The sequence below is a fragment of the Cryptomeria japonica genome, chromosome 8 (assembly GCF_030272615.1).
Source record: "Cryptomeria japonica chromosome 8, Sugi_1.0, whole genome shotgun sequence".
Lineage (NCBI taxonomy): Eukaryota > Viridiplantae > Streptophyta > Pinopsida > Cupressales > Cupressaceae > Cryptomeria > Cryptomeria japonica.
In genome coordinates, this window is record NC_081412.1 from 366969714 (window position 1) to 366983398 (window position 13685).

Sequence of the window (13685 nt, forward strand, 5' to 3'; positions counted from 1 at the left end):
TCTCACTACCGAATCTAATTTCCCTTAGGGTTTTCGTCCTAGGATTTGCTCCAACAAGAAGCTCCAAATTCCACAATAAAGAGAAAAATAAGCAAGCATAAGCAAATGAGCTCTTAATTCCTCTTTTTATATTTTCCTTAGAACATTTTTGAAGGGCTTTTCAAATCCCCACTTAAAATATTTCATTAAAGCACCCTTTATAAGGTGACTTTAAATACTTCCCTTTTAAAATCACTTAAGTCACTTTGTAAAATTATTTAATTAAAGTTATCCGTAAAATTTGCTTTATTGGGCAACTTTATTTGATTAATTAATTTAATCCCTAATTTAGCTAGTCTATGGGAATTAAGTAAGCTAAATGGGTCATCTCTCACTAGCTAAATGGGTCATCTCTCACTACTCCTCGAAAGGGGTCATTATAGTCCTCCCTTCCCCAAAATGCTTGTCCTCAAGCAATCAAAGATTGGGATGCTGCAAAATTTGTTCAACTTCCCAAGTAGCATCCTCTAAGGGCAAGTCCTTCCATTTGATGAGATACTCCTTAAGCACTCTGCTCCTCAACCTCCTCTCTCTAACATCCAAAATAATATCGAAAACAAACTAATCTGCCCTCATCCAATGGTGGAAGCTTTGGTGATGAAATGATATGAACCCAAGTGCTCTTTTGAGGCAAGAAATGTGGAACACGTTATGAATTTTGCTATTTTCAAGCAACTCTAATCCATAAGCTAATTCACCAACCCTACATGCAATCCTATAAGGGCCACAAAAGCGAAGCTTCAGCTTCTTATTGTCACTCTTCTTCAAAGAAAATTGTTTATAAAGTTGTAGGCACAAGAAGACTAAATCTCCCACCTCAAGCCTCTCTCAATTATATGCCTATCTACATAAATCTTCTACTGATTTTGTACACTCTGAAGATTATACTTAAGTAACTTAAAAATGTCCTGAGTCTCCTAAATCTAAACCTTTGCCTTTGGAGCTTTGTCCTCCCCAAATCCCAAATCTACAAGGGACATAGCATCATATCCATACAATGCTTGGAAAGGAGTCATCCCATTCGACATATGATAGGTGGTATTATAGCAATGCTCACCCAAATGTAACCACCTAATCCAAGCCTTCTATTGCCTTCTATTGCCTTGCAACGTAGTTGTGCAAGTAACCTTCCACCCATTTGTTAACAATCTTCACATACCCATTAAGTTGTGGTAACTAGTGCTTGGGATCAACTCTATGCCAGCCAATCTGAATAGCTCCTACCAAAGGATATCGAGAAACCTGCTATCTTGATTGCTGATAATATTCTTCGGTAACCCATGGAACCTGACCACCTCTTTGAAGAACAACTTTGCAACCTGAGGTGCCTTGTACTCAAATGATAGAGCAAAGAAGTGTGCATATTTGGTCAACTTGTCTACTACCACATAGACACAGTCTCTACCTTGCACTCTATAAAGACCAATAATGAAATCCATTGATATACTTTCCCACTTTTTCTCAAGAATGGATAAAGGATGCAATGGACCTATTGGTAAAGTGTGCTCTAACTTGTTTTGCTAACAAGTCATACACTCACAAACATGAGGCAAGACATCATCCTTGAGACCCTTCCATGAGAACCTCTCTTTGATCTGTTGGTAGGTTTTGAAATAGCCTAGATGTCCTACAAGGGGAGTGTATCAATAGCCCTCAAAATTTTCTCCTTCGACTTCAAATTAGGCACCAAATAAATTGTCCTTGTAGTAAATGACCTCATCTACCACCTTGTACCTGTCATCTTGAATCTAGCCATCCACCAACTCGCATGCTAAAGTATTTTTGGAATGCTCAACTAAAAGATGAGCCTTCTAGTTGGTTGAAATCCTTATCAAGGAGCAAATAGTGGGTTTCCTAGAAAGAGCATCTACTACAATATTCCTCTTCCCTTTCACATACTTGATGTCAAACTCATATGCCTAGACTTTGTTGACCCACTTCTGTTGCCTCTCATTCAAGTCCTCCTACTCCAAGAAGTATTTCAAGTTGTTACAATCCATTCTAACAACAAATTTTCCACCTACCAAATGCTGCCTAAATTTTGTTGACGCATGCATAATGGAAAGCATCTTCTTATTGTAGATGGAATACAATATGTTTGCATCACAGAGCATCTTGCTAATAGGCAATAGACTAAAGAAATCTCAATATGGCCTAAAGCAATCACCTAGGACATGGTAAATTAAGATTGATAGGTATTTAATTCAACAAAGATTCCAAAGAAGTCCTTAAGATCCAAATCTGTACATCCAAAGCATAGGAAATGAGATCAGTCTATTGGTCATTTGTGTAAATGATATCCTTACAAGTAGTGAGGCACATTTGATTGAACAAATCAAATATAATTTGAGGACGGTTTTTGACATGACTAAGTTAGGCCTCCTACATTACTACCTAGGTGAAGAAGTTTTGCAAACAAGAGGTGGTATTTTTATTTCTCAATCTAAATATGCCAAGAGTTTTCTTGAAAAGTTTGGAGTAACAAATTGCAAAATCTCATCTACACCTATGGAGAAAGGGTTGAAGCTTTCAGCCAAAACAAACTCACACGTACTAAATGAGTTGGCATGCAGGCAACTAGTGGGCAGCTTTATCTATCTTACATTTCCCGATTCATGACAGCACCAAAGGCAAAACATTAGGTTGCAACAAAATAGGTGTTGAGATATGTGAAAGGGACTTTTGACTTTGGCATTCTATACAACAGAAGCAAAGGTCCTAAGCTACTTGGGTTCACATATTCAGATTGGGCAAGTTCTATTGATGATAGAACATCACTTTTGGATATGTTTTTAGTCTTGTCACAGGTGCAATCACATGGACCGGCAAGAAGCAACACACAGTAGCTTTTTCCTTGATAGAAGTAGAGTATCAAAGAATGATCAAAGCAACATGTGAGGCAGTATGGCTATGAAGGATGATTTCAAACATAAAAATGTCTCAAGCAAGGCATTCGCCCTTGTTTTGTGACAATCAAGGGGTGCTGAAGTTTGCCAAGAATCCAATCTTCCACGAGTGTACCAAACATGTGGTGCTTCATTGCCATTTCATCAAGCAACTTGTAGAAGATGGATCAATGATGTTGCAGTATTGTCCACTTGTGGATCAAACTACAGACATTCTTAACAAGTCCTTGAGTCTTGACAAATTTGTAAAATTTCAGGATAAACTTGGTGTAGTTAGCAGATTGACTCAAACTACAGACATTCTTAACAAGTCCTTGAGTCTTGACAAATTTGTAAAATTTCAGGATAAACTTGGTGTAGTTTGCAGATTGACCATTGAGGGAGGGAATTAAAGTAATATTATAGTATTTAGTTTATAATAGTCAATTAAATCTTTAGGATAGACTTTAGGAATATTCTTTTACTCTTTTAGTTAAGTTCTTATCCTTTTCTTTTCTTTAAGTTATCATTCTTATCCTTTTGCTTTATTAGTTGTCAATCTGATCCTTTATGAATAGATCTTTTGTAACTCTTCTTTAAGGAGACTTTCCCTCCTTAGTTAATATCAAATATATTTGTAATCATTTCGTGTCCTATATTTTTCGTAATAATTAATTCATAAGGAATTAAGGCAACATCAAGGAGAAATCATAAGAGCACACTTCAATTTTCTAAAGGGGCAAGGAATCAGATCTGCAACATCTGCATATTGGCCACCTGCACCCTTGTGTATGCTGTCTTTGATATCATTCATTGCCATTAACCCGACCCAACAAAGGGGTTGACCTAGGAGAACAAATTCCTATCAAGTTGACTATCTCCTAAAGATGTTTATAAACCCCACCTTGGACAACGTTCAGCTAACCAAAAAGTAAGGGCAAACACATTTCCTGAGGCATCATTCTATGAGATAATTCCTGAGCAGCACAGTTCAAATATGCACATCAAATCAAAGCTGCAACATTTAGGATCAAACCCAGAGAATTTGGTAGTGAATCGTAGATTTTTCTAGGTCTCCACAGAGTCTGATATAGTTATCATGCCAAGGGCATAAATTTCTGAACAGTAATAAAGTAACTCTGTGCATCATCAACATCATTTCTACATCATCTGTTTTAGAGCTAAGTACCCTATCCTTTCATTTGATTGTAACATTTATTAGTGTTCACTTATTAACCCAGCCAAATTTAATCCTAGGTTAATTTGTGTTTAGTCATTGCATTTATTTATTTAGCTTAGATTTATGTCAAAGGTAATGTATTCCCTTACATTTACCTTTCCATATTTTTCTTTAAGATTCCCCTCTTGTGCTTTTGATTTGGAATTTTGGTGCCTTACAATGTAATGCTTGTCATTGACAAAATAAATAGTCTTATTTGGTGTATCTCAACTGTATTCAACCAAAGCACTTAACATTTTCTAAGAGTTAGAGTCTGGAAGATACCCCTTTCTAAGGACATGTCAAGGACCATTCAACCATCAATACCTGGTTTTAAGCGACGGTATAGTGATAGCTTCAACAACTTGACAACTGACCACAAACGCTTTTGCAGCTTGTGTCTCTCTGTTTATTTACTTGTTTTACCTAGAGCGAGATGTTGGTTGGGTGCACTTAGGCATGATATATTTAGTGATATATACAAACTTCTGGCTTGCCTGGCATAGTGTCATACAATCCTAATAGTCCACTAGCTGCAAAGAGATATTTGTATCAGACCAACTAATAATAGAAAAAATCAAAAATATAATAACAAAAGCTCTGGATGGAAGTCCTTTTCCTAAATTGGCAATGGAATTTACTAATTTAGCCAATAGCAGAAGAAGATAAATTGCAGGTTGAGATGTGGTCATCATATTTTAATTTGATAAAGGTAAAAGCACAGTTTTCACCTTCATAAGAACTAATCTGGCACGTGACCATTTTCTTTCAAGATGGGTGGTTTACAATAACCAAGACCTAAAAACTATATGCAAGATTTTAATCATATGTTTACGCATGTGCCAATGCCTTTCTGAAAAATTGAAATGACATAAATTTGTTCACCCTACCATAACCTGATCCATTACTCTCTCTTAAATTTGCATTTGAATAGTGTTTTCGTGGCAGCCATGATGGGATCTAACAAATTAGAATTCTTCATTATTCCTCCAATTTCTGGAAACTGTACCTCTTCATTGCTCTGTGCTTGCAGTTCAAAAAATAAAGGAGGTATTTAAATATCTATGGTGATCAAAAAAGTATTGTGCTGGAAGCAATGGGTAAGGTGATTTGTAGATTAAGCAGCTCTAATTTGTACAGAGGAACTGAAAAAGCATTGAATGGCTGTGGCAGTATTGGGTGTTTTGGTTTCAGAACATGTGGTTTGTTGCAACTTGCTTGGCTTTCAATAGCATGCTAAAACCTTAACCCACTGTTGTATTGGGATATGTCATAACCATGTATCATATAATCCTTATTTGAGTCATTTATTAGTCCCCAAGTATAATTATTGTAAGTTAGGTCAGCCTCCTCAGGATTGGGATATTAATATGGTCTAATGATGTCTGTAAATAGGAGGTAGTGAATAGATGGTAAGCATCATTTTAAAAGTTAACTTCTTATCGTAATACTTTTGGAGGTTGCTCCCTTAAAATAATTTACTCATATCAAATAGTTACACCTATTTTCTCTTATGTTCTTCTCTTGTGCTAAGTAATTTCATTGCAAGTGGTACTATACCATGTTTTTGGCATCTTAAGGGGAGAAAAAGGGTAAATTTGTTCAATTGAGAACGTTTTGATGTCAAAGGGATGTCTCTTTCATAATTTTGAATCTTTCTCTAAGATCTGGAAGAGTGATCAAGGATACATCAAAGAAGTTACATTCCAGATTTGACAAAATTTGAAGCATTTTTTTATTATTACTGCAAAATTGGGGATTTTACCAAATTCACTTCCAAGGCTACAAAAAATCAAAATTTTTTAAGGTTTTTTCACCAAGGCAAGAATTGGCCTCACGTATGTTACAGAAAAAATTTCAACAAATTTGGATTTGGGTCATGACCCCGATCAGGTCATAATAAATATCATAAGAGGAATAAATTTATTTATTTACAAAATTGTCTTATTAGACAAGGCTTCACACTTTTCTAATCAAGCAGCCCATAAGTATTCGTCTCCTTAATCTATAATCCAGTTGAGCCAAGGCAAACAGAGAGAAGATATTAACTCCATCCTATCGATCTAATTCAACCCAATGCTTAGGATAATATATTTTAGAAACAGGACTCAAACTCGGCGTGGACTTGGCAAGGGTGACTCGACTCGAGACTCGGAACTCGGCAAAATAACTCGGTGCAGACTCGGTAGGACTCAGCAAAGTGAAAAACCCAAGAAATTTAGAGATTTTTAAGGATTTAAAACTTGTTTCATGCACCCTTTATTTCATAAACATTAAAGACACAATAAGATCATCAAATGGAAGCTAATTTGATCACATACACAAGTATACATCGATCACATAAGTATAAACACAAATTGTAGCTTAAGGAAATAGTAAACTTAGATATATAAATATTGTCAAACGTATACAAAACTCATGGAATATAAAATCCATGACATCAAATATTCCACACAAATAGTAAAACAATAACTACAAGTCTATGACTCAAAGGAGCCTGCATTCCTCCTATGAAGGTGTCTAAGGTAGGTCCTGGATGATTCAGTAGCCATAGTCTTTGTGTGTGACTCCATGCCACCCTCACCAACATCAGTTGTGTCTATGTCTACTCATGCTCTAACCTCCTCCTCTGCCATGGCTACAACCTCAGCCTCACTAGTTGCCTGGTTGACCCAATCGAGGTCCTTGTCACTAAAGACAAGATCCATAGCCTCAATGATCCATACAAGGTGTTAGATGTGAAAAAACACCCAACAATAGGAGTGTGATAGCCCCAAAAACAAAATTTAGAGAAAAATGTCATAAAATGTCCGTTTTTGTCATATTTTTAGATTTTAAATAAAAAAGAAAAATTGATTCTAGCCGAGTCCAGGCATAAGGACTCATCGGGTCCAGGCTAAGTCCACGAGTCTTGAAACTCACCAAAACTCACCCACGACTCGAACAAGTCCGAGTCTGGGCCCCTAGGACTCACCCAAGTCCACCCGGCTCGGGACTCGCCAAGTCCTAGCGAGTCCTAGCGAGTCTAGGATCTCTATAATCTATACACAACGATTACTATACAAGGACACATACAATTATTGTGGAGCAGCAATTGTATCACTGCAGACAGTAATAAAAGTGGTATTTATTAATAATAAGATCTGACGTAGTGATGAGCAGCATTCAAAATGATATTATTACAATATAGTCAGCAATTGCAATTAGTAAACAAAGATCATAATAGACAAAGACAAACTAAGGCAACGATAATGATTAATTGAAGAGGCAGCACATATCAGTATGGGTCTCTTCATGAAAAGGCATGAGGTCAAATGGTAAAAGGCAACGTATGAATGGTAAGAGGCAGTGATTACAGTGTGTAAATAGGAAAAAGACATGACCCTTCATTGCGATAGAAGGGTATAAAAGGCAAATCCATGCTGGCATCAAGGGATCATTGAAGAACAGAGATAAGCATTCGATCAAGCAAGAAATGATAGTCTCACCATTATTAAATTAAACAGCAGTTTATATACTGGTCAAAGGATTGTGGTATGCTGTATAATGCATGACATTCTGATTAGGCTGAACTGTTATTTGTCTTCCATTTGATATGATATAGGAATACTATATAGATAGCACATATTGCTACTGTGTATACACACACACACACACGTTGTTATTCTTGTTACCATGTAATCCATGAATAATAGAATAGATATAACGATTCCTTTAAAGCTCTCATCCAATCTGCCGTCCCATTATGGAGGGTTATAGTGCATATGAGGAATGCAAGTAGCTAGGAAGCCATTACGGTAGAGACATCCCAAGTGAGGCTGGGAGGCCGAATGACGGATGTCATTCTATGCTCCTAGGCTGGATGGAACAGCTCGAGGCGCCTTGTATGATCTCCCAAGTGGTGCTCCATAATGACAATGGGTTGTTGGGTAGAACCTTAAGGGAATCCCACATGTACATTATGTAATTTACAATAATGATTAAGATAATGATTTTATATCTAACATGATTGAGGGGTCTCAATAGGGATCTAATTGGTAGATGATATATCTATTTCATTCCTTACTTTACTTGGCATTGTGATTTTAGGGCAAAAACTAGGGCATTGGAAAAGGGGACATTACAATTTGTTTTAAATAAATTATTGCAAAATTTATTGGTGACACCATGGTGAGATCTTCAACAAGAGGCAAGGGAAGGCATCCGATCACACCAAAAAAGCCTTCTAACATAGGGGATCAAAGAATAGAAAAAGATGGTGTCCCTAGATTTTGAATCTACTCTAAATGTAGTAACCACAAAGGTCAAGGAGGAATATTTTTTGGTAGTGGCTTCCGAGATAGGTCTATTGGGCTTGGCTATAAAGGAAGATTTGAAAGGATAGCTAGGAAAGAAGATATTAATGAGATCTCATCTGACAAAGGAACCTTTAGAATAGAACAAACCAATAATATCTTGACATGCACTATTAGGAATTAGTTCCCCACAAACCTTTAAAATAGTGGGAATTCTTAAAAAACGGAGAGTGACAATATTGATAGACTTATGCAGTTCTCACAATTTCATTAATAAAAAGCTAGCCGCAAGTTTGAATTGCTTTATTTATCCAACAAAAGAAAATCGGAGAACTACCTTTTGACTAGCCATATGTTTGACCTTCCAGTGGGGAATGCAGATACAATATTCGGAGTCTAACGACTAAAAACTTTGGGCACTGTCGAGGTGAATTTCCAGAGCTCTTCATGCACTTTAATTCTGAGGGTAAGACATTCGAATTAAGGGGATTGTACACAAAGAATCCACAAATGGTAAGTTATCATCAAATGCAAAATGTGTTCAAAAAAGGTTCAAAAGATTTCGGGGCAGAATTATTTTCTCTGGAGACTCCAAGATAACCACCAAGAGTTGACCTTGTGTAAGGTCACAATTGACATCAGCAATTACTTCCTAGTCAAAAAAATCCAATCTAGCCGTGGCACCAAACCAAATGAAGCAACAGGAATACCAGCACCAGTGTGAAAGGAACTTTTTAAGTGGGAGATTGGGTTTTCCTAAGGTTGCAACCATATGATAAAAAATTTCTAAAGCAGCAAAATAAGGTTAACAAGCTCTCACTCAAATATTATGGTCCTTGTCAGATTTTGCAGAAGACTGACAGTGTGACAGACAAGCTAGAGTTACCTCTAACAACAAAGACACGTCCATTTTTTCATGTATCTTCTTTAAAGAAAGCTATTGGACAAGGACTCCAGAACAGAGTGTTACCTGAGCTCAATGAATGAGGAATCATCTTGGATCCTTAAGTAGTTCGCTATCTGCTGCCACCATCTCAACGTGGCAACAGATGGATAACTCCTATGAGTGAGTGTAATACTTCCTATCTGTTATTAAGCCCCATTTGTGCCCAATGGCCGAGGGTCCTACAACCCTCAATTTACCATTAAAAAAAACTTAGAGAAATAAAAAGATAGAAAACAGTGGTTAACTTGTATTGGGTTTGTTCTCAGTTTTGAAGTAGTTTGGTTCGTTAGTGCGGAGCTCATTGCTTTCCTAGGAGAGTGCTTACAGTCTTGTACTCTCTTACAAGTATAAGTCTTTCCAGAAACAGTTTTTGAAGTTGTGGTCTCAGAGCTTTAACTTATAATTTAGAATGACGCAGACTTTGAACTCCTTGAATAGATAAAAAATCCATAACAAGTCATAATCGTAGCTTCAAATGTCCACACAAAGAAAAAATTACAAAGTCGTCTACAGAGATAAATATAGTTATTTTCTCTCGATCCAATACCAGTATCTGACAATTACATAAGTTGTACACCCATGTCCACCCAGTCGTGGGTAGTAGAAAAGATCGGATTTTTACAGTCCCTTGCCCCAAGAAAACAAAGAAATGAATATGCCTTGCATACCTTAAGAGCATTTTGCCAGTGCCTCTTATGAATGGATTCGACAAGAGTCTGCACAACAGTCTTTACCAAACGCTTTTGAGGGACAGGTTTGATTCCGAGTGATTTTCTAGTGTTGATACGGAAAGCTCGCTGCGCCCTCTCACTGTTCCTTGGCGCCCATTTAATATCTCCCCTCCTCTTTTCGTGTTGTTTTAAGCCGCACGTTGTAACATTATTCCGCAGGGAGATGGGCAGCGGATGCCATTCTTGCTTTCGCACTATGTAATGAACTCCTACAGCCAATGCCCCTGCCATTGCCGTTGTCATCCTCTATATCACATCCACGCCATGGATAAATAACAAAAGCACCCCATGTTCAGCACGTGCTATGTTTGTACGGATAGTAAAATGACGGGAACGCGTTGTACAGTTGGGGTTATCTTCTCCCCCCCATTCATACCTTTTTAATCATGATTTTCTCCTTTAAAAGGGAAGACGGAGCACGATAATTTCATTTTCGAAGGAAGTTCATTAGAAATTGTGAGGAATACAAGTATTTGGGTTTTGATTTTCAAATCAGGTTCTCTTAGGAGACTGTAAAACAAAACCGATATAAGAGGGTTGGAGAGCATCTTTTTTGCTACAAAATAGGTACAGTTATGGGATTGAAACCTACAAAAATTCTTTTTGGTTTTGCTAGTCACATGGGTTGTTTTCTATTGTTGAAAAGTTTGGGGGAGTAGGCTATCAAATTACAAATGGAAACAAATAGAAAAAATCCAAAATCATCTGATCACTAGTAATTTCAAAGTCATATCAACGGTCTCATATGAGATTCTACTATGTTTCTGGTGGAGGCCTCAATGATAATCCGTTTGCTAAGCTATCTAAAAAAAGTTGAAAAGATGAATGATCACCGCTGGTCCAAAATGGTTGTTGAAGAGAGGCTAGATTGTAGAAAGAAGGCGTGGATGAAACAAAACATGAAGTGGTTGAGCAAATGGGACATTAACTTGCAAACTTGCCCCGACACTAATGAAGAGATAAAAAGATGTGTGGTGGAAAAATTTACGGTTGCCATGTGGACAAAGCAGATTGGTCAAAAAAAAACACTATATTAAAGTGTTCAACCCAACATGGGAGCATGATGAAAAAGTTTACTTGTGGATGGCAATTAAAGGTAAGGCTACAGTGCTAGTAGCACAATTGAGAATTGGATCTCATCATCTAAGATGTGAGACAGGTAGATGGACAATCCCCAAAGAAGTGTGGGAGGAAAGAATTTGTATTTTTTGTAGCAAAGGGGTGGTTGAAACTAAATGGCACTTTATCTTTGAATGTGTTGCCTACCAAGATATTTGTAGTCAATATGAGAGCAACTTGAGGGATGGTTGTCTAAACCAGCTTTTTGAGTAAGCAAGGCTTCACGATACTACTATTTTCTTGATAAAGATTCATAATCGGAGAGCTATCATCAAGAAGAACCTAAATATGGCTTAGGATGTCTTTCTTGGTCCCTTAGATTGTTGGTCTCGTGGACGTCATTAAAACTCCTCCATCCATCCATTCAATCTGAAGAGAAACTATTGGGCATTTGTGCACAAATATAGGTCAATTTGTGCATAAGTATTGGCAATGCATGGCTATTAGAGCATCTTTAAGTAGGTATCGGGTGATATTTTGAAATGTGCAATTTTTAACTCTTTCATGCACAATGGACCATACAACATGCCTCATTACAACCCAAAAGGCAAAACAATAACTATAAATAGTTATGTCGCATACAGAGACAACCAAAAAAAAATCGACAAAATCCGATATACCGTTTAGGATCTGTGGGTGCATGAAATTAGCTATAACAGCTATTAGTGTTCTTCCCCAACAAGCCAAACTTAACCATGGGATTTTTAGCTGCAAAGTCTGATTTTAAATAAGAGGATTTTTATTTTTAATGCAGGATTATTTATCATATTTAACTAAGAGCCAAGAATAAGCTAATTGGATTTTACATTAATGTTCACATAGGCCAAATCTAACCATGGGATTTTTAGATGCAAGGTCTAATTTTAAATAAGAGGATATTTTTTTAAATGATGATTATTTATCCTCTTCAACTAAGAGCCAAGGATAGAGGGGTATCCATTCTGAGGCACGATCCCACGCTCATCCCTTATAATGTTTAGTATGATGTTGAAGCTTTGCACTCAACAAGACTTGATCCCTGGTGGGCTCATTAAGAACATTTCAACTTCACTAGTAGACCAAAGGCCCATTGACAATTAAAAAAAAAATGAAAGGATGTGCATCTTGTAAACAAAATTATTAGAAATATTTATTGTGTGATGATTAAAAATAGTATACAAGTAATAAAAATATAAAATTAATAGAAATCAATTAAAATGATAAGTATAACATATAAAATGTCACTAAGTATAAGTTACAATATTGAGAAAAGGATAATTGGGTCATTATATGAAGAACAATATGTGAGGATGGCTTTCTAAAATGAGGATCAATAACTATCCAACTATCTTGAATGTCTTGGACTACAAGCATCACAAACACTCCCTAACATAGTGGTAAAATGCAACAAACGCCTCAACACCATTGTGCACCTACTCAATTTTTTCTCTTACAAGGATAGAATCTAACCCCTCTTCCCAAGAGGAGGTGGTGAGAAACAACTTCAACTATGTGAACAATTGTTAGGAAGGAATCAGTGGGAGCATTCTCTAATTATCACCATTAATTGAATAGTTTTTTATAGTACAAAAAGAACTCCCCCAATATTTGAGGAGGTCTTGTAAGTATTGGAATTATAGCATCACCTTCTTTGCTTGTGCTTGGTCTAAAAATATGCAAAACGATACAATTTTTTTGGGTTGAGAGAAAAATAATAATGCATATGTTCTTCATAAAAAATAGCACAATCTCTAAGTGATGAGTAATAACAACCAATCAAAATGCTTAGGATACAAAAAGGTTGAAGGAACACAAATGGACCACTGAGAGAAGGGTGAATCAGTGGTAACAAAACCTTTCTAAACTAATCAAAGCTTTAATAATAGTAATAAAAAAAAACTATGACCAGAGATATAAAGCACATTCATACACATAAGGAAAACACATAACACAAGATATACGAGGAAAACCTACAGTGGGAAAAACCTCAGTGAGAAATGATGCTAAAGTCTACTACTCTAATCCAGCCTCACAATGAAAATATCTTGATTACAAAGTTTATGGGCACCAACCCAAAGGAGAACCAACCCCCTATCTGAGCACCCACTCAGATGATTACAATAAAGAAAAATTTATAATTTCAGATTGAATACCTTGTTACAAATGAGGTTTTGTATCTCACAGTGTTTTATGTTACTTGAGATTGATTTCGCTCTTTATTTGCTAACAGGCTTTGTTCTTTGCTCTCTGCTATCAATATTTGGTCTTTTTGTTCTCTCTCTATCTGTGTTCACAACTCTCAAATTTCTTCTTTGTATAATTTCCTTACTCTGCTCCACTCTAAGTATATTACCTTTTGAGTTCTCCACACACTCTATTATACCTTCTCTGCTTCATGCTTATTGTGTCTCTCCTTTCTTTTCTGCTCTGCACCTTTTCATACACCACACACTCTTCCCTACAATTCAACCT

General features: G+C 36.6%; 1 protein-coding gene across 1 annotated transcript in view; it reads right to left on the reverse strand.

The window, feature by feature from the left end:
- LOC131066313 (pentatricopeptide repeat-containing protein At3g06430, chloroplastic) overlaps positions 1-10592 on the reverse strand; it is a 41516-nt gene extending 30924 nt beyond the window's left edge. The window contains exon 1 of the mRNA XM_058001045.2: positions 10053-10592. Coding sequence (XP_057857028.2) covers positions 10053-10358 — 306 coding nt within the window. The 5' untranslated portion in view covers positions 10359-10592. The remainder of the gene's footprint in view (positions 1-10052) is intronic.
- Between the last annotated feature and the right edge of the window lie 3093 nt (positions 10593-13685).